The following is a 19,249-nucleotide window of genomic DNA, read 5'->3' as shown; positions in this document are numbered from 1 at the left end:
GGACCAAGGAAAGGCTGAATGTGGCGAGGCATTTAGATAGATGGAGGGAGAGAGAGAAAGAAACACACTTCGTCTTTCATCCGGTATCTCACTGAAAGTGTCGGGTGACTGACAGCAAGCCGAGGGAGTGTAACGCGGCGCTGATATGAAAGCACCGCCGCAGGAGGAGGCACTGATAAACACTGCGGCCCAGCAGGCGCTCCGACGGAGTCAGTCAAGCTGCTGCTGGTTCCACTGGAAAGCAGAAAGTGAAAACGCATCCTATTAGCAGCCGGTCTGGACCGCTTCTCGCTTCACTTTTACACTGGGCTTGAAAGTTTTACCCGCATTAGACGACACCTGGGCACGTCTAGACTGGAAATGGTGTTCACACAAAATGCAAAAACTCTCTCAATTGCTCCCCTGAAATGACCATTTATCTGATAAGTTCAGATTTTTGGATCAAACCCTTGACAGAAGGTCTCCTAACTAAGACGTGTACTTTTCGCAAACTTTTATGAAAGGAAAGAAACAAACAAAGAGAGAGAGGAAGAAAGGAAAGAGAGAGAAAAATTAATAGAAACAAACAAAGAAAGAGAAAAAGAAATATAGAAAAAAGAAAAACAGACAGTGAAAAAGAATAATGAAAAAATGGAGAGAAATTGAAAAAAAATAGAGAAGTAAAAAAGAATGAGAGAAAGAAAAAGAGTGAAAGAAGCATACAGCACTCTCGACCATCTTTAACCTTTTAAAATAGCGGTGTTGCTTACTGCAAATAAAACAAGCGATCTGCCCCCATGAGAGACGAACCAGCACAGCAGGAACCACTGACCCGTTGAACGAGTACACGCTGAAACTCTGAGACTCTATTTATAGGAAACGGGCAGAAACCTCGGTAGAGCTTTTCAGAAATGCCAACCACTCGAAGCGCTTTCACGCTACAATCACAACCATCCGGCTGCACTCACAAACACACTGCAGTCACACACTGATACGCAGGGCCAGCTGGGGTGAAGCGCCTTGAACAGGGGCGCGACAACACGTGGCGGGCAAGGTGCTGGAACTGAACTCATAACTCACCAGACCTGATTAAAAGCAATATATTGTGTTGTCTCCTTCCTAAAATAATGACCGAAGTCATTTTTTGCCAAAAAACCCCCCCAACAAATCGCCACCTCTTTCTTTCCTAAAGATGACTTAGGTAAAAAAAAAAAAAAATCACTTTGGCAAAAAATGACTGGTTATTATCTGAGGAAGGTGACGATGTGTGTTCAAGAATTATCCGTTTATCTTAAGCTTTTAATGTGTATCTTTAACAGAGTCGCTTTACGTGAGATCGCTTCATTACTAGAACACAGAAGTTATAAAGAGAGCAGATAAATATATAATCAGGGCCAGTCCAAGCCCTTTTGGGGCCCTAAGCAGCTTTTTCTTGCGGGGCCCCCATACCAACATGTCAACGCCAGATGATTTATAATTCCTAAGCTACACTATGCGTGTAACATACCTGGTATCATTAGCATAATTTGTAATTAGCATACATTATATCAGTACTATTATGACTATTGATTTCAACCTTACAGGACTAACAAATAAAATGAAAAATAATTTGGATTTTAAAATGCAGAGCGGTATTAAAGTGTGCCATTTTATTATAACTATTTGAAAGTAACATCAACTAATAAACACTAAATTTAACATCTTATGTTTCCCCAACACTGGCAGCAGCCATCAACAAAGAGAGATTAATCCTTACTATCTATAAAAACAATATAGTAATAGAATTTAGTTTGCATTATTCAGTGTTATTTTAAATATGTATTTTTTTCTATCATGCTAGTTTATTGCTCTTGGTGGCCCCCTGGTGGTGTGGGGGCCCTAAGCAGCCGCTTACCTTGCATATGCTCTGTATATAATGAATGTTACTGTTTGCTACTATTAAGAATGGATATCCTTGTTGTCAGTGTTAATATTGGTATTATTTATTACAACTAAAAATGGTAATAAAGGTATGAGGGGAAAGTAAAGATCTTGGATAGCTCACATCCATGGCTAATGCCTTGCTAGCTCTAAACTGTGATATAGATGTTAATTACTTGTGAAAAAAACAACAACATTATTCTGAAATCTAAATATATGTCCTCTGATTCTTTAGGAAATGTCCCTATCTGTCTTCACCTTGAACAGTGTTTCTGATGTGCCAGCTGCCATTATGCAAAGCCTCGTCATCCTCTCATTGCAGCAGCTCTGTCAGTGTCCTTGCTCTGATAGCCTGCTCTGTAACAGGATAGGATGACCTCTGACCTGAAACAACTGTGTCTGGCTCTGATGTTTCTTTCCATGCAGCTCTTTGTCACGGTGAAAACTCTGGCTGGGTGCACGAGGGCGGGGGCTGATTGCTTTCCAGGAGCGTGCAGCAAAATGCAACGTGCACTAAAATATGCACGTCATTCAAAGCGAGGCGTTCTGGCAAACAATGACGACACAGAAAGATGTCGGGTTTAATCTGAGGGTGTTTTCACACCTCATCTGGTAGACTGCGTTTGATTGGGGACCAAAATTGCAACATTTGCTCCATTTTCAGCTGGCGCGGTTCACTTCCACACGATCCAAACTAACTGAAAAACTTGTTCCCCTCCTCGCCTGTGGGGGCGCTGCACCAAAAGAAACAGAAGGAAACAACAAAAAACTTCTGAAAAAGACGTGAGCACGACTTCCTTCTTCACAAAATGTAAACAAAAATGGAGTAGCGTCAGATTTTAGCGGTTGTAGAATTTCTCTTTGTTAAAGGAACTATTTCTCCCACTAGTGCTAGAAACTAGTGTTTGTTTTGGTTGTATTTACCCAGAATTCCCTGCACTGGAGTCCGCTTTCTGCTTTTTGAGCTGTCTCCGGTCTGCTTGGTTTTCGCATTCAAACCGCACCAGAGTACACTTCAACCAAACAGGGACGTAGGTTTATAGGGGGACCAGAGTTTGCTTTTATTTTTTTAGCCCAAATCAGAGTTTGATTGAGCATTCACATCTCCTCAAACGATCTGGACTTTCTAGGCAAACAGACTGGAGTATCATTAAAGCGGACTAACCATGTCCAAACAACTTCCCATCATTCTAATACCAGAAAAGTTACTTACAAGTGGAAAAATATTTGCTACCAGGAGTAGAGATCAGATCTTGCAATGCTCAGAGAAACAAACCCAAGAGCTTAAAGAGGAATAAGAAAAACACAGAAGAAGTACGTCTTTTTAAGGCTTGCGAGGATAAACACTCTTTCTCTACAAAGAATATTCCGCCATGTTTTAGGTTTGCAGCAGTGCAAAGTGTTTTAGGTTTGCAGCACAGAACTTCTAGAACAACATCTCTTGGACTGGTGAGCAGCATAACGGTTTTTGCCAAGCACGGTTGGTGGAGTGGTGATGATTCGGACTTGCTTCGTAGTCACACTCGTCCCCCATGAAGTCCTCTGCATGCCAAAGTGTTGTAGATTCAAAATGTGAGACTGTCTGAGAGCTGAAGCTCCGGCTGGCCTGCCAGAGAGGCTGCTGCGCGACCGCAGGAGAACCGCAACGAACCGAAGCAACGTTTTGAACAAGTTCCTCCACAGTGGTGAGTGTGACTGTGTGTCACACAGGAAATAACTAATTTAACCTGTCATTGCTAAAAAGAGGACTGTGGGAGTTCTCAGGAGGTTTAACACAGAGCTCGACAGTGTGTGTTTCTGTGCACTTTACGTTGGATTTAAATGGTGTTAGAGCCTCTTTGGACCAGACGGTTCAGACTTATTCCGTTCAAACGCCAACACGGGCTTAAAGTAATCAAATCAAACTAGCATCGGAGTTAGTCAGGTCATGAAAGGAATTAAAAACTGCCCTCCCCTTAACCTCCTCAACATTTAATTATTTTACATAGCTTGCCCCAGAAAAAGAATGGGGAAAAAAAAAAAAATCCCCCTTCCTGGAAAACACATCTCTTCATCTTGTGACCGTGCTATGAACAATAGCGCATGTGTGTTGCTCTTCCCGCTCGCCGGCTTCCTCCTATAAATAGGTGGCACGGCGGCTCTGCACTCCCAGGTGGAGAGGAGAGAGTGATTATTAAAAACCACCGGCGGCCCCGCGGGGACCAACCGGCTTTCTCGACTCCATCTGTCTCTTTCTGTTTACCACGAGATCCAGCTTTTCATCAGCGGCCAGTACAGGTGACTGAACGCTGACGGTGCGGAGCTGTAGGAGTTTTTGTTCCAGCAGAAATTAGGTCATGATGCAGATATGCAAAAAAAAAAAAAAAAAGCAAAATAAGAACACCTTCAGAGCAAGGGCGTAAATCCCATCTCATTATTGGGGCAGGGGGACCGTGAACAGGAAAATATCTTAAGAGCAATTTTGCATGGGTCGGCGAGGTTCCATTGAAATGTAACGTAAAATGTGGTTTAAAAAGTTTTTAAACCACATTCAAGCTGCAGGATCAACAATGTCTAGTAATGCACATCAACCATGTTTTATTCTCAGTAAGCAGCCTGCAGAGAAGTAAAACTAAAATTCAAATGTTGCTTCTATGCGAGTTTTGTTCAGTCTCACTGATCTCTGCTACACCTTTATAAAAAATTTAAGGTTCTAAATAAAAAAGCTGTAATGAGTAACTGCTCATAAACATTGATCTATTGAAATGGCTCCCAATACAAGTTATGGCCTATTTAAATTATAACTTGTTAAGTTGCTTTATTTTTAAGCCTTTTTTAGTTTTGGCATGTCCTGAGTGACGGAGAACAAATAAGTAGATGGAAATGAATATCTGGGGGGTATTATAACTTAAACATAACACTTGAAGCACCAGGGTGAAGACGGTGAGAAATAAAGGCAAAACTTTTAGTTTTTTCTATCTGTTCTCGGCTCCCACACAGAGCTGCCGGCCGCTCCGCAGCCCCTCCCGTTTCAAGCTCTTCTAATTTGGCTAAAAGTTAAAGAGTTAAATATGAATGAGATGTTTGCTACTTTTAAAAAACAAGCTTAAGTCTATGAAAGCAGTGTAGCAGTTTTGCTACACTGATTTAGCTTATCATGATTTTGCTACACTGATTTAGCTTATCATGATTTAGCCAAAGTAAGAAAACAAACTGCAGTCTGATCTTTATGGTTAATGTATTTCTTCTTATTGAGCAGTGAATATAAATAAAATGTTTGCATGTCTTTTGCTGTAAGTATTTACTTACTGGAGGGTTTTATGTTTGTGCTGCAGAGCCACAGCTAACAGCTAGCTCCTCTCTTCAGTGGCTCTGCCCAGCGCTGCTGTTGCTCCTCCTACACTTTGGACTGAACTATTGTTCTAATAATGATAAGGAGGGACCTAAAAATAAATGTTCATTTTCTTCTGAGATAAACGGTAGATTTATTTCGTTCTTTGTTTCTTTTGGCTTTTCATATTGATATTATTTAAATGCAAACGTTTCTTCAATTATTGTTTTTGGACCGGACAATTCTAGACTTTTCCAAGATTGGGGGGTCCAGACCCCCTCTGTCCCCCCCGGGATTTGCGCCTATGCTTCAGAGGTTAACTCATACCCAACGCCAAAAAGTGTTTTTGTTTTTTGACATCCTTTGAGCATAGTGAATTTACAGTATGGAGTTAATCCTAAAGATATGAGACTAGGCTCATACAACAGCTTTCTTTAATCTCCGTCAATTTCTCTTCTTCTGCAAAGCAGAAGGTTTTGAAAATAAAAGCTTAAGCACGACTCAGCAGGCGTTCCCCGGGGAACAAAGCGACATGTTGCGTGCTGCAAGTGTGTTTGCGTGCACACTCGTCCAAAGATCACTGTGCTCTTGGCTGTGAGGCAGAATGGTGAAGCTAATTACAAGCTCACAGAATCCCAAATTAAACCCAAAATTAGAAAGTGAACACCTCCCACTGGTGGCCGGAGCAGCGGCGGCGGCAGACTGAGTCAGTACAGGAGAAAATAGGATTGAGAGAGAGAGAGGAAAAAAAGGGGTGAGATGTTAAACATTTAGACAGCAGAAATAAAACATTTGGCTGTAAACATTGAAGTTTTGAACTCTGGGCTTTTAGAGGATATGTCTTTGGTGTCTGAATTGAAACAAAAGGTTTTGTAGTTTGTTACTTAGTAGTAAAAAAAAAAAACCCCACAAAAAACACCTCTAGTTTCATACTGAAACTATAAATAAGCCAAAGTCTCTGGGATTATTAAAAAGAAATTGTTTTGGTGTGAGTTCCTGACTGCTTAGATACAGCAGTATGACGGTGCTTTACAAGTTTATCCAGGTCATTGGAATATACTCAGATTAAAGTACTATTGTAAGTGAGTGTTTTTTTTTTTTTTGTGAGTTATGATCTTTTCCTTTGTAGGCCGGCTTGTGGGAATATTTTCCGTGTAATCTTTCTAAAATCCCTGTTTTTTAAAATCAGGTCATCTGCCTGGAGCACATGAATATCTAACTCACTGCCACTCGGCCAGAGTTCATCACAAAGGATGTTTTAAAAAACAGTAGTGGTTCCTAAAACATATCTTCTTTCTCATTGGACTTACAGGTTTCTACCCAGAATGAGAAAGATTGCGTCTCCAGAAATCGCAGTTTTTTTTTTTTTTTTTTTACAGAATCCATTACTAAATCATCAACATATCTTTAAGGATCTGTGTGTTGTGGCGACTTGTGAAAACCGGTCAGAACATTCTAGAACCTCAAGCACACTTTGAGTTATCTGGATACATTATAACGTTCTCGCCGAGTATGAACAGAGATAAACTCTCTGTTCATACTGTTTATTCTTTTAAACAGTGTGGCTGAGGTATTTTCTTGGTGACTGTATAATTATTTTTAAAAAAACCCTTCACTAATTTTGACTTTACTTTAACGCGTTGGTCAAAAAGAGAAACAAACACAACAGTACAACAGTCTTGTGCAAAGGTGTAGTCGGCATGTTAAGCTCCCCCCTTACAAGTTGTCCCATAATGCAGATAGATGCCAACACTTTCAGTTTCTCCACGTGATCCAGTTTACGAACCCGAAAGCTGGAGAATGTGACCCATAACTTCCAGGAAGCACCCTGAAAATTCTAGAAAGTAATCTCATAAGTCTGGAAACTACTAAGTAACAAGTCACCTTGTTACTAGTTCTGAGAATGTTACAAAGCAATATGTAACTTTCATAAAAATGTATTTTTTAAACACATTTGTTAAAAATGTCACTATATCCTGACAGCAGAATATGAGATGGATCATTTGGGGAAGAAAAAGAAAAACAAGCTGCTCTCAGTGACCCTACTGCCATTTGCAAGAAATGCAACGCTCAGAAATAACCAATCAGAGCCAGGAGGAGGGTCTTAGCGCTGTCAATCACGCTCATGTATGAGGTGTTCACACCTCATACATGAAGCTAACATTACAGGAAAACTGGAAAACAAACTAACGTTACAGGAAAACTGTCCATTTCTCCAGTTCTGGGCCTGAGGAGCTGATGACGAGTCACCTCATAATATATCGTCCAGTCCCAATCAGTTCCATGTAATTTATGGTCATCTGTAGGTCACTGAAGTCCCAGTTAACTAGTGCCTTTGTGTACAGTTCAGTGCCTGTGGGTCGATGGAAGGGTACCACGTAAACTCTGAAAAGAAATCTGCAAATTACAGAAAATATTCTGTAAGCTCTGGGAACATTTGACCCGGTGTCATGTAAGGCTACAAACATTAAAAAAAAACCCACAGCAGGCCAGTTTCTGTGTAATGCCGCAAACTTCTGCTGAAAACATAGAAGAAATGAGAGCGGAGCTAAGCGGCACACAGAGAGGAGGCGCGCTCTGCTCACCGAATCCTACAAGATCAGGACCTGACGTGTGCATGGAGTGTTAAACTCCCTCTCATTCGCAGAGTTTACCAACACACTGAGCTCCGGAGCCAAACCTCATCCCAGAACAGATTCCCCGGCATTAATCTGCTCCCGCCTCCAATCCTCCTTACGTAACGGACAAACATTTTGTTTGTCGGCCTGTTGCAAAACGTCGCACCAGACTTAAACACTTTATATTTCTGTCCTTATAGCTTACTATCAAAACAGACATAGAGAATCTTTTGCGAGGCCTCGAAGGGGAACACAAACAAGCTCATTGTAAATCTCTGTGTGAGAATGCGTGTGTGAGCTTGACCATTGTTTTAGATCAAATATAGAACAAAATGAGGCTGTGAAAATAAATCTCGCAGGGTTGGAACCCACAATCATCCCGCAGGATGCAGATGGTTTGTGTAGGGAGAGAGAGGGGAAAAAAACAAAAACATGTCAAAGCAGTGAAAGTTGCAAAGAGCTGCGTGACATTTGCCTGAAGTGGCCGTGTGCGTCGTCGTCTTTGGAGGGGTCCAGGTCGTGTGTGGAGAGGAGGCCTGTTACTTCGCCCTGCTCCTGCTGCTCGGTCATGCTCCTGGCCCTGGACACACAAACACACGCACACAACTCGGCATTAACAGCAGGGACATCTCCCCTCCTCCATCCCCACGTTTGGCTTTCAAACAGAGAGAGAGAGAGAGAGAGAGAGAGAGAGAGCGAGAGCGCTTCCCCGAACGGTTTCTGGGTCAAAACAAGCAGACTCTGTCTTATCGCAGTGATGCAACGTTTCCAGTTGGATTCGGCTTGTTTGTAGTACATAAAAAAACAAAAGGAGAAAAGAAAAATGCCTACTTGGCAGAATAAAATTGTGTTCTGGTGCTTTTGGTAAATAGGTCAGTGTGTACTCGCGCCCAGATGTCTCATGCAGAAAAAGTAGAGCACCTTAGTTAGAGACTGTGCAGATGGCTGACCTGATGCCCCCACACCCTCCACCCCCTCCGCCTGAAAAACACACACTTTAGACGTCTCCAAGTGCAACCTCAGCGTGTTACAAAAGCAGGAGAACATAATGGTAACACAAGGAAAATCTCCAATGGATGGGTTTTTTTAAATTTAAAATTATTTTTAAAGTTAAAGTTACCTATGAGTCGGTTGCTAATAATCAACTGAAGCAAAAAGGAGGAGGGATTGGGTTTGAAATAAAGCTGTTTTTTTTTTTCATCTTTGTGTCCGGTGTGATGGATTTTGTTGCTCAGGTCAGTTCAAGGCCTCGCTGACGCTGATTTGCGCACAGTTCAAAACAGACGCCAGGAGCTGGTCTCGTCTCCAAGTCTGCGTCCGCGGTGAGGCCGTCGAGGATTTTTACGGCCAGCGTCCTCAAGTCGACACCTGCTGGCGCTCCCACCTGGCCGCCGCACTTCAACAGAAACGCTTTAGCTCTGAGGCCAGCCGTCAGTAACTTGATATTCAGTAGTTCAACACGACAGTGAAGATTTACATGTTAAAGCACTTTAATTTGAGGTCGTCTCTTTAAGCCAAATATTTTCCACTTACGTTGGACGATGGTTCCTAGCAAAAATTTAGATATGTAAACCTTTCCCACAATGTTTCACATGAAAACCAGAAACGTCAGGATATTTTACTAAAATGTTATGTGACAGTCCAACACAATGCAATGTGTACTTATGAAGTGGTAGGAAATACCTTTATTATTATTATTATTATTATTTATACAAATAAACCTCTGAAAAGTGTGGTGTGCATACGTACTCCCAACTAAGTAAACTCCCAAAATCTAATTAGGAAATTGAGCGACGTGTGTAAAATTTAATCACAATATCAATACAGCTGCTTTATGAACGTCTATGACATTGGTTAGAGCAGTGGTCCCCAACCGCCGGGTTGCAGCAAAATTGCCAAGTCTTGACCGGTCCGCGGTAATAAAAAGGTTGGGGACCACTGGGTTAGAGAACATCAGTGAACAAACAGCATCACTTTTTTTTTTTCAGGGATAAAATTGTGTCAAAGTTTAAATCAGAGTTAGCTTATAAAACAATACCTCTGGTTTAGAAATGTCGCACAGAGCTCTCTTTAAACTTACAACTTAAAACAAAACGGAGTAAAAACTCAAAGACCGAGAAAAGCTTTTATCAGAGAAGCAGCCAAGAGGCTTTCAGTAACTTTAGAGGAGCTGCAGAGATTCGTAGCTCATGTGGAAGAATCAGCTGCTAGTTGCGAACTCCACAGGTCTCGCTTTTATGGAAGATTGGCAAAAAGAGGCTAGATGTTGGAAAAATTAGCAATAATAATAAAACTGGGATGGTTTAGATCGAGGTGTGTTGGTGTGCTATAATGGCCCAGTCCAAGCTTAGACCTGAGCCTATTTGAGAAATTATGGCAAGATCTGAATTTGATGTTCACCGTCTCTCTCCATCCAGTCTGAAAGGCATTCAGATATTAAGTGGAATAGACAAAGATTTTATCTTTACATACTTTGTGTCGAACTATTAGATAAACCCCAACCCATTGAAATACATTATATTTGTGATGTGACAAGGTGTGTTTACCTGAAATAAATTTCATACATGTAGAGAACTGCTACCTATCCTGACAACGTCATTATGAGAAACCTGTCATCAGTATATAATTATATAACAAGCTGACAACTTGACAACCCTACTGCAATTTTTATGAACAAACCAAACAACATGGCTATTATGCCAATGAAGTTACCAGAAAACTCTTAAAACTGATACATTTACTTCGCTAACATCACTGATTGCTGATTTAAATGTTTTGTTGGTTTTTTTCCCCCAAGGTGTGTTTCTGGTGATTTTCCAATTATTTTTGTCCAATCATGGAAAATCCTTTTGTCTCATCATCAGACCTCTCGGAGTCTCCCGCATGCCTTTAGATAAACTCCAGGCAAGATTAAGATGAAATCTAAGCTGTTTGTTGCCACTCTACCATAAACTCTGACCACTGAAGGACCCGGCGAACTCTCTGCAGCGTTAAGCTCCTTCCCCGTGGCTGCAGGTGTCTCGACACCCTTCCTCTCCAGTCCTCTTCTTGCCAAATCACTCAGAGAGCTCCTGGCAGATTTAGATAAGAATGACACTCCTCTAAGCTGCTAATTACGGACTTAACCAAACTGCATGTGACGTCCAACATAAAGAAACTTTTTTTTTTGACTGTATCTTTAAGCAACCGATGCACAACACCAGTTCCACTCAGGTGATCCTCGTTTCTCTAACTATGACACCGGCAGCAACATCAAAACGTCCAAACTTAAACTTATCAACTGGATCAATCAGAATTTCATTTACAGAACCACTACAATCAGTTGACGTATCAGAAAGTGTGTGGATGTTCTTCCCTAGCATTGTATGTTCTGAACATTAAATTTAGCGCTCAGATTCTCTGCACATTGACGTTTTTAAGGGTCTTGCTCCATGTGGTCTTTTAAAGCCTATTATTTCCTGTTTTTTTCTGCCTCTCTGACATGGATGCAAACACGTCGCCTCTGTGCCGTCCTCTGGGGGCCGCGGGAAGGTCGCTACCACCTGCTCCTGTGCAATTACAGGCGCTGATGGAAACAGGCAACCTGCGTGGAGTTTCCAGTGTATTAACTCTAATTGGCCAGAAGCTTTACGTCAGCCGCTTGACCTGTTCAAACAACAATGGCTTTCTGATGCTTGGAGGGAGAGCTGACTGCTTATGTGGGATCGCGGAGGATTAAATGGGACATAAAAAAAAAAAGTAGCTTTTTGTAATAGATAAGGCCGGGAACAGCAGGGTCTTTCCACTTTTAATCTAAGTTTAAAGGATTCTGGGATTAACCTGAGGGTAAAATGGGAACTTAAAATGTTGCTGTTTGGTGAAAAAGATGTCCTGATATCAACTCTTTACCACAAAAATGTGATGCTTTTTAATGCTAAACTGTATTGGTCATGGTTGGACTTAAGAACTTACATTGGGGCCGTAGCCTGGGGCACGGAGGTGTTGAGGGTGGCAGTGGGGGGATAAAATCTGGACCAACGTGTTTGGTCAAACAAAAGCAGTCGAATGGCCGACTAAATGTGATCATGAACGTCGCAGGTTGTTTTATTTGAAATCATCGTCAGACACCGAAAGGTAACCTTTGATCCCAGAACATGTGAAATGTAGCAGCATCAAGTTTCAGGCTCATGTGACATAACCTGAAGGCCAGGCGTATTGAAGATCTGTAGGTGTTTCTTTTTTGACTAATGGAGGCTGTTCAAGAGACAAAACTGCACAAACTTTTAAAAGCACAACAAACTGAAAATGTAAACACGTATCCTCGGGAGCCAGACTTTTGTGTACTATTTTAAAGTGGATTCATACGTCTGAAGGTGTTTTTCTCTGTATTCCAGTCTTTGTTTCCTACAACGTGTGTTTGAAATTTAAGAGACCGGACAAGTGCACCGACAAATTAATGTGTTGGGCCTAAAAAGAACCAACTAAACAAAAACAAAAAGTCCTGCACAGTTGCCACGTTTTCAGGACAGAGAGACATTTGAGTCAACATTTATCTGGGGGAAATAAGATTGAGCTGGATTAAGACACAAACAAACTCTATGATCATCAGTGACTTCCAATTAATTTGGAACATTTTCTCATGCAACATCCCCGGCTCCTATTAAAAGAGCAGGACAAATTGAAGAAGATCTGTAGAGAGAGCGCTGAACACGTTTAACGCCAAGATGAAAAGAGAAGTGAGCTCAAGCAAGTTCCCTCTTAGGAATTATTGCAAATGCGTCTCGACATGAGAAAGATCGAAGACTGGTGAAATGAGCCACCGCAAAGGCAGCCTTTGATGATCTTCTCAAATGAGCTCCTTAAACATGAGATGCACTAACCCATGAAACAATAACTAATAAACACAGAAATAGCAGCTACAGTACGTCCACACATGCAGACATTTTTGTGCAGCATCAAATTACAACAATAAACCTAAATGTATACGCTGTTGACTTCCTGCAATCGAGCAAAACACAGTAGTGAATAACTGCTGGAGGAGAAGGACGTACGGTTTTAAAAGTGTTTAAATTTGACTAATCCTCTTTTACTCTGACGCCATCCAATGATACTTGAGAAACAAACAACTGCAAACGTTAACACCTGCATTGACAGGCTGAGCAATTGTGTCTTTCCCTCCACACCTCCAGCTTTTACGGACGAGTGGCAAGAGGAGACTCGTCAAAGTTGATGGGACGACATGGCGAACTGAAAGCAAATCTGTTAGCGATTGCCAGTGACTTGAGACTGGGGTGGAGGTTCACCTAAACAGGCAGAGCTGCAATGCCACGGCTTTTATCAAAGGATAAAGGGAGCGGACCAGCCAAAACCCAGACACGTCCCATAACCCCTATGATCTGTCTGTCTGTGTCCTTCTTTGTCTCTTGGGAGAAACATTTTTGCGTTGTCACAAGACATCCTCCAATCCAATCAGCTGTAATCTTGTTAGAGGCTGTTAGTCAGTGAGAGGGTTGAAGCACAATTTCTGCCCCCATTTTCCAGCAATCCTTCAACAACCATGTTGTTGTTGTTTATGCAAAACGGCTGAAGGCTCCACCATCAAACATTGAGTACACTTTTTTTTTTTTTTAGACAGTCTGTCCTTGATTATAATCAGTTACAGGTGTGTCACCATCCTATTTCCACACCAGCAGTAACCGACACCATCGGTTTACAGTGCCATCCTGTCGTTTTCCTGCAGTTTAATCCGATGTATTTACATAGAAACAAATTGCAGCTACGCCAGAGCCGCCGACCTTTGCTGTCAGACGATGTGCGATATCACAAAACGGCAGCATGACAGGTAATTGTTATTACTGGCTGTGCAGGGGGAAATGTTTATTATGATGAGCTTGCAGTGGGTTTCTCGAACTTAGACAAACAACGGCATGATTACAAAACAAACAAAAACAAAATAAATGCAAAGCAGGAAATGAATATCTGCCACTTTTGCCACTCAGGTAAAAATACCCTGGATCTCTTGGTAACATTATTCTCTCTTGTTTTTTTTCCCCCTCCCCTCGTGTGCCCTGTATATCCATGTATTTTTTTCTTTTTGTAATGCATTGTCTCTATTTGTTCTTGTGTTTTACGGGAAGAAAGCCAATCAACGTGCAAAAGAGGTCCAGCCTTTGGACTCTGACATCTGCACTGCTTGAGGCCTCCTGAAATAACCTCCCCATTGTGCAAGTGCCTCAAAACAGCCTTTGATGGGAGAGGTGTGTTAAAGTCTGCACAAAGCTCCAAGTGTTAACCTTTCTGAAGATTAAGGGGAGCACAATAAGTACTGTTTATAGCTTGCTGGGATTTAAGGATAAACAGAAGTTACAAAAATAACAGTTTAGGGAAAATAGAAACATCTTTTTGTTTAATAAGATGCTATGCTGTAAGGCACAAGTTCCTAAGACAGAAAGTGAAATGTTAGTTAAATTTAAATGTCATAAGCATTTTTCTTTTAAAAAGAAACAATATTTATATACATATTTTTACATTTCAAAACAAATCCCTATAGTTTTGTGAGGTTTTGTATTTTATTCCAGAACTTTATCTGCATTTTCTATGGCGAGTTTTTCCCAGAACAAGTCTTGCGTTTATTTAATAATATCAGAACCGTTGTAGTTTGGCAAAATTACATTAAAACCGGAAAAAAGGCGTTTTCCTTCAAAATAAAATAAAGATACTAACTTAATAAATGCATTCTATAGGCAATCATATAGGAATATAATATTATAATAGTGATCAGGTAATCATGCAGTCCAAAGAAAAAATATTTCTGCATTTTCTGCTACACTAACGCATAAATTCAGAGGCGCCGACTTTTATTTTTGAAATCCTCACCGGAACTTCGCGCCGTGTTCGCGCTAGCTTGATTTGATTTAAAAGTCTCCTACCTGTAGCTCTCTATGTGCGGCGACGCTTTCCGCTGTGTTGTCACCTTGAAGCTCCGCACAGTAATTCAGGTCTCGGTTGCATGTCCAGATACCATTTAGTAAGTTTAATAAGTTTAATTTAAATTTTTTTTTTTTTAAAAAAGGCCTCCCAAACCGTAGCTCCCTTACCCAGCCGTAAACAAACTAGAAGTGAGATGAGCGAGGCTTGCTGAGCTGCGTCGCTCTCACTGGCGTGTCCGTCTGTGGAGGTGGGCTGAGCTTACCTATCAGCCCAATGTGGGCTGGGGATTAAACTGAGGCTATTTTTTACTCCACCGACGCCCAGCGAAAACAGCGAACCTGTATTATTATTATTATTATTATTATTATTATTATTTTGTGCAACTAAGGTACTAAGTGAAAAAAAATTATCTCCGCGGAAATAAATGTCTAAACTTTATTATTATTATTTTTTAATACCATATTTACAGCTATGGTTGTAAAACTTACCGTGGTTTAACTTTAAAAAAAAAAAAGCACATCTTTAATCTGTAACGTTTTTTTACACGCCATGTTATATGCAGCGAGTAAAGTAAGTAAATAAGCAGGATGATCTCAGCAGATATATTACCATGTAAATCTATCGCTGTGTCCATGAATTCAGTTATGAGTAATGAACTGGAATACAAGGAGTAAATATTGAACAACTGCAGAAAATGCTAAGAAAGCCAAGAAATCATCTGAAGTATGTAAATATTTAGAAAACATGCCTTCTGCTATGTGCATATCAATATCAAGCTGATTTAATACCTATAAGAAGGTTGCAGAGTGTTCTTATTAAGGATGGCACAGAGTGGTGTAAGGTCATAATAAAACGGATTGAAGCTACACTCCTAAACTTGTGAATTTGCTAGTGAGTACTAATGGAGTCATAATTCAGAAAAAGAACATCTTTTTTTATTCTCATATAGTGCACTCACGGCACAAGACTCCACATGTTGTATGAAGTTAACTGTAGAAGATTAGGACAAGTCAGTGAAACACTGAGAAAATATAGTTGGTTATTAAAAAAAAATCAAATCTATGGTTTGAAGAATAATTGTTCTACACGGCATCCTAAAAAAATACTGGTACCCATTTGAAAATATGCAACAACAAAAACAAAAACACACAAAAAACCCCTCTGAACATCAGAGTGCATGGAGTTGACCCTGAGAGTCTTCCAGGCTTGAGTGCAGTTTCTGAGGAAGGATGCGCTTCTCCATACAGGAGTGATTATATATTTAATATTAACATATCCTGCTAGACGTCTTACTTTTAGAAAATCCCAGGTTCGGAGCGACAAAAGGAGCAGTACTGGAAAATGTCTGTCACTGCAGTTCCGAAAATACGCTGAAAAACACAATAACTTGAGTCAGACGAGACGTGATGGACGCTGCTATTTACAGTACAGTGAAGCTGGAGCAAACGGTACACAGAGACGTTGACTGTAAACGCAGTTCCTGCAGGCTACGCAGACCGTAAAACAAACCCAAATCATCAGTCCCCCACTACGGCGCCGGACACCTGTACGCTTCAAATGAGCACAATGGTAAAACCACACCTTGTAAAGATAATTACATTAGGAATGATGGCATTAACAGTTTTGTTCTTGGTGTATTCATGCAAAATAGGCATAACATTTCCAAATATAGCCACTAATGGTGTAAAATATATATATATATATTTTTTCTGTCAATATGTTTCACTGAAACAAAAGCTATTTTGCTTCCAACTGCTAAGTTGTTTTTGTGGCTCTAAAATTTCGCTCAGCTGGACCACGAGTAAAAATTTCTCTTGGGCTTCCAAAGGTCGCTGACCCCTGGCTTACGGATTAAATCAAACTATAAACAGACGAGGAGTGGCACAGTTAAAGCATGAACAACTTAATCTAATATTTTGGTACAATAATGAATCATTGGAATTTCATGGAGGAATAGATACATGTTAAAGGTTATTCTGACAACATCTGAAATATTATTCAGAAGTTAAGTCATTTTGTAACTGATCCCCTGCAGCCTGGAAGGAGAGGAATCATTTCCCTCTTCATAGCAGCACAGTGCAAACCACAGGAATCTATGACTTTATGCTGGCACCTCCGTGAGGGCCTAGTTAAAGCTCAACAAAGCCAACGCTAGAGCAACAAATGCTGCCATGATAATTATGTCTTTTTGTCATAGTCACTTCCACAAGGCAGTGACATAGCGCATTATGCAAGCGTTAACCGACGCGTGACTTTGCAACACTGCTAAAGAAACCTGCAGCGTATTGAGCAGCCATATTGCAAACGAACTTAAAACTATTGCGCAGCCTGGTTTTATGAATAATGTGGAAAGAGCCTGGGGCTCCGATGACCCTGAACAGATAAGCAGATAACGGAAAAACGACCGATTCCTGATGTTCAGCCCCAAAACTGGTGCATCTCTTATTGTTTCATTTGATCTATCTAAACCTGTGGGAATTTTGAATTTGTTTTTACTTGAGGGGTCCTCTGGGTCCGATAGCCTCGCTGTTTTCAGTCAAAAACAGCGAGGGATCTGGAGGGAACAATGTCTTCCCTCCAGATGCCACCACTTATACTCAATGTGTGAAGGCATGTGTGTTAAAGTTACATTATTCCTAATGGTTTAGCATAAAAACAGCTCTGTTGATGTTATAACAAAGGATTAATAATAAAATGCCCTGGACAAAAAGTGATCAAAATTAAAATAAATCAACAAACATCTCACGTATCAGAGCTCACTGCAATTCTTCGTAGTCTGTAGATGTGCAATTAGTTTCTACTTTCTACTGATGGACGTAGAAAGGGGTAACAGAAGTCATGTGAGGAAATAGTCAAAGAAACTGACACACACACACACACACACACACACACACACACACACACACACGTGACAGACTGATATCCTCTCAGTGCGTTCCTCTGTTTCAGTGCTTTTAATCCGCTCATATCTCACCGTTTTCTATCTCAAAAGCTTCTCACTCATGACTCTGAAAAAAAGAAAACGCAGAAACAACCTGCTTTGAGAGCTGTATTTTCAAAACTTATTTTACACCAATTTAAAAAGATTTATATCTAACTTAAAAAATAAATAAAGAAACAGATCTATGCCATAGTGTGAGCACCAGCAGCATTCCCTTTGGTTCAGTTTTACGCCCGGTGTGGACTTCCCGTGTTGCGTTCACTGACCTGGCTCTGCAGGCTGCTATCCTCTGACTGCAGTTACCATAAGGATGGCTGTAGTGGGGGAGCTGGTAGTATCTGTCCTGGCCCCGGGCCTCGTCGGCAGGCAGAGCCTTAGGGCTGGCCGCGTAGATAGTGCATCCCATGAACACCTCTTGGAAGTCGCCCTCGGTGTCCGACGAGCAGCTGGCGGGCGCCGGTGTCCTCCAGGTATCCTTCCTGTGAGCGGCCTGTCCTGTCCTGATGCCAGCCAGCTGCTCTGTGGAAAAGCCATTGGCTCAGCACATTGGTATCTGTAGGCCCTCCTCCCTCCTCCACCCTCCTCCTCCTCCTCCCTTCCTCCGAGCCCAGAGCGGGGAGGATAATCAGATTTCCCCCCCCATTTACACTCAACAAAATCATCCCCGGGCGTAATCACTCCCCGTCACCGATGTTGCATTATACTAATACACTGAGCCAAGTCACTTCGGGGGCATTGGGGGCAGTTAAAAATACCCCGAGCTGCCTCGCTCATGCCAGTGAACGCCACATCAAACCCAGCTAGGGCTGCGATAGAGAAGGAGCTGCAGACAGCTGGGTCACAGCAGATATGAGAAACGTTGAAAACGAAGGAGCAGAAACAGTTTTAACATTGAACCGAGAGATCCTGGGGGAGAAGATTGTTAACTTTTACAGGTTTTTGATGTTTTTGCTATGCAAAAATAGTAAAAAGACAATCTAAAGACACTCGAAACTGTTTCATTTCAAAATGATTTAAATAAGAAAACTTTGTTTAAATCACAGAGTATATTCTCCTTCTACGTCTTTCGTGGACAGTCAGTCGTTGACCAGGTGTTTTCTGATGATCTTCCTGGACGTCCGCCACTTCCTCACACATGGTCCGTCTGCTGGAGAGCAAAACTCCAGAAAGTCTAGAAAATTATTGCTCAAGACCGCTGGAGCAAATGAACACAAAGTCTGACTCCATAGAAGCAAAAACTAAAGAAATAGTGGAGATTTCATACTTTAAAATCAACATACAACTTAATATGTATACAATTTCTGGGATGAAAACTTATGAAAGGATTTATAAAGACGTTCAAGTATTATAACCTTAAACTTCAGTGACCAGCATAAAAGAAATGCTGCTTTAAACTGGACATTTGATTCAGCACAGACCGACTGGCCCCGTTTACAGACACTGCTCTCCTGTGGCCACATGCAGCAGTGCAGCCTGACGCCTCCAGTAAAAGGGATTATTTTAAATTCAGTGATAAACACGTCAAAAAGTGAAAATGTCAACTGGAAAGTGCTGGTCTTTGCAGAATTTCCT

General features: G+C 41.2%; 1 protein-coding gene across 1 annotated transcript in view; it reads right to left on the bottom strand.

The window, feature by feature from the left end:
• Positions 1-18,814, bottom strand: part of gramd2a (GRAM domain containing 2A) — a 31,907-nt gene extending 13,093 nt beyond the window's left edge. Inside the window, exons 1-4 of the mRNA XM_023332387.1 lie at positions 18,739-18,814; positions 18,433-18,510; positions 17,944-18,196; positions 8,303-8,407 (exon numbers count right to left, since the gene is read on the bottom strand). Coding sequence (XP_023188155.1) covers positions 8,303-8,407; positions 17,944-18,196; positions 18,433-18,510; positions 18,739-18,814 — 512 coding nt within the window. The remainder of the gene's footprint in view (positions 1-8,302; positions 8,408-17,943; positions 18,197-18,432; positions 18,511-18,738) is intronic.
• Positions 18,815-19,249: the final 435 nt, after the last annotated feature.

The sequence above is a fragment of the Xiphophorus maculatus genome, chromosome 4 (genome assembly GCF_002775205.1).
Source record: "Xiphophorus maculatus strain JP 163 A chromosome 4, X_maculatus-5.0-male, whole genome shotgun sequence".
NCBI classification, from domain to species: domain Eukaryota; kingdom Metazoa; phylum Chordata; class Actinopteri; order Cyprinodontiformes; family Poeciliidae; genus Xiphophorus; species Xiphophorus maculatus.
The sequence above is the reverse complement of the archived record's forward strand: the minus strand, read 5'-3'. Positions and strand labels throughout refer to the sequence as shown.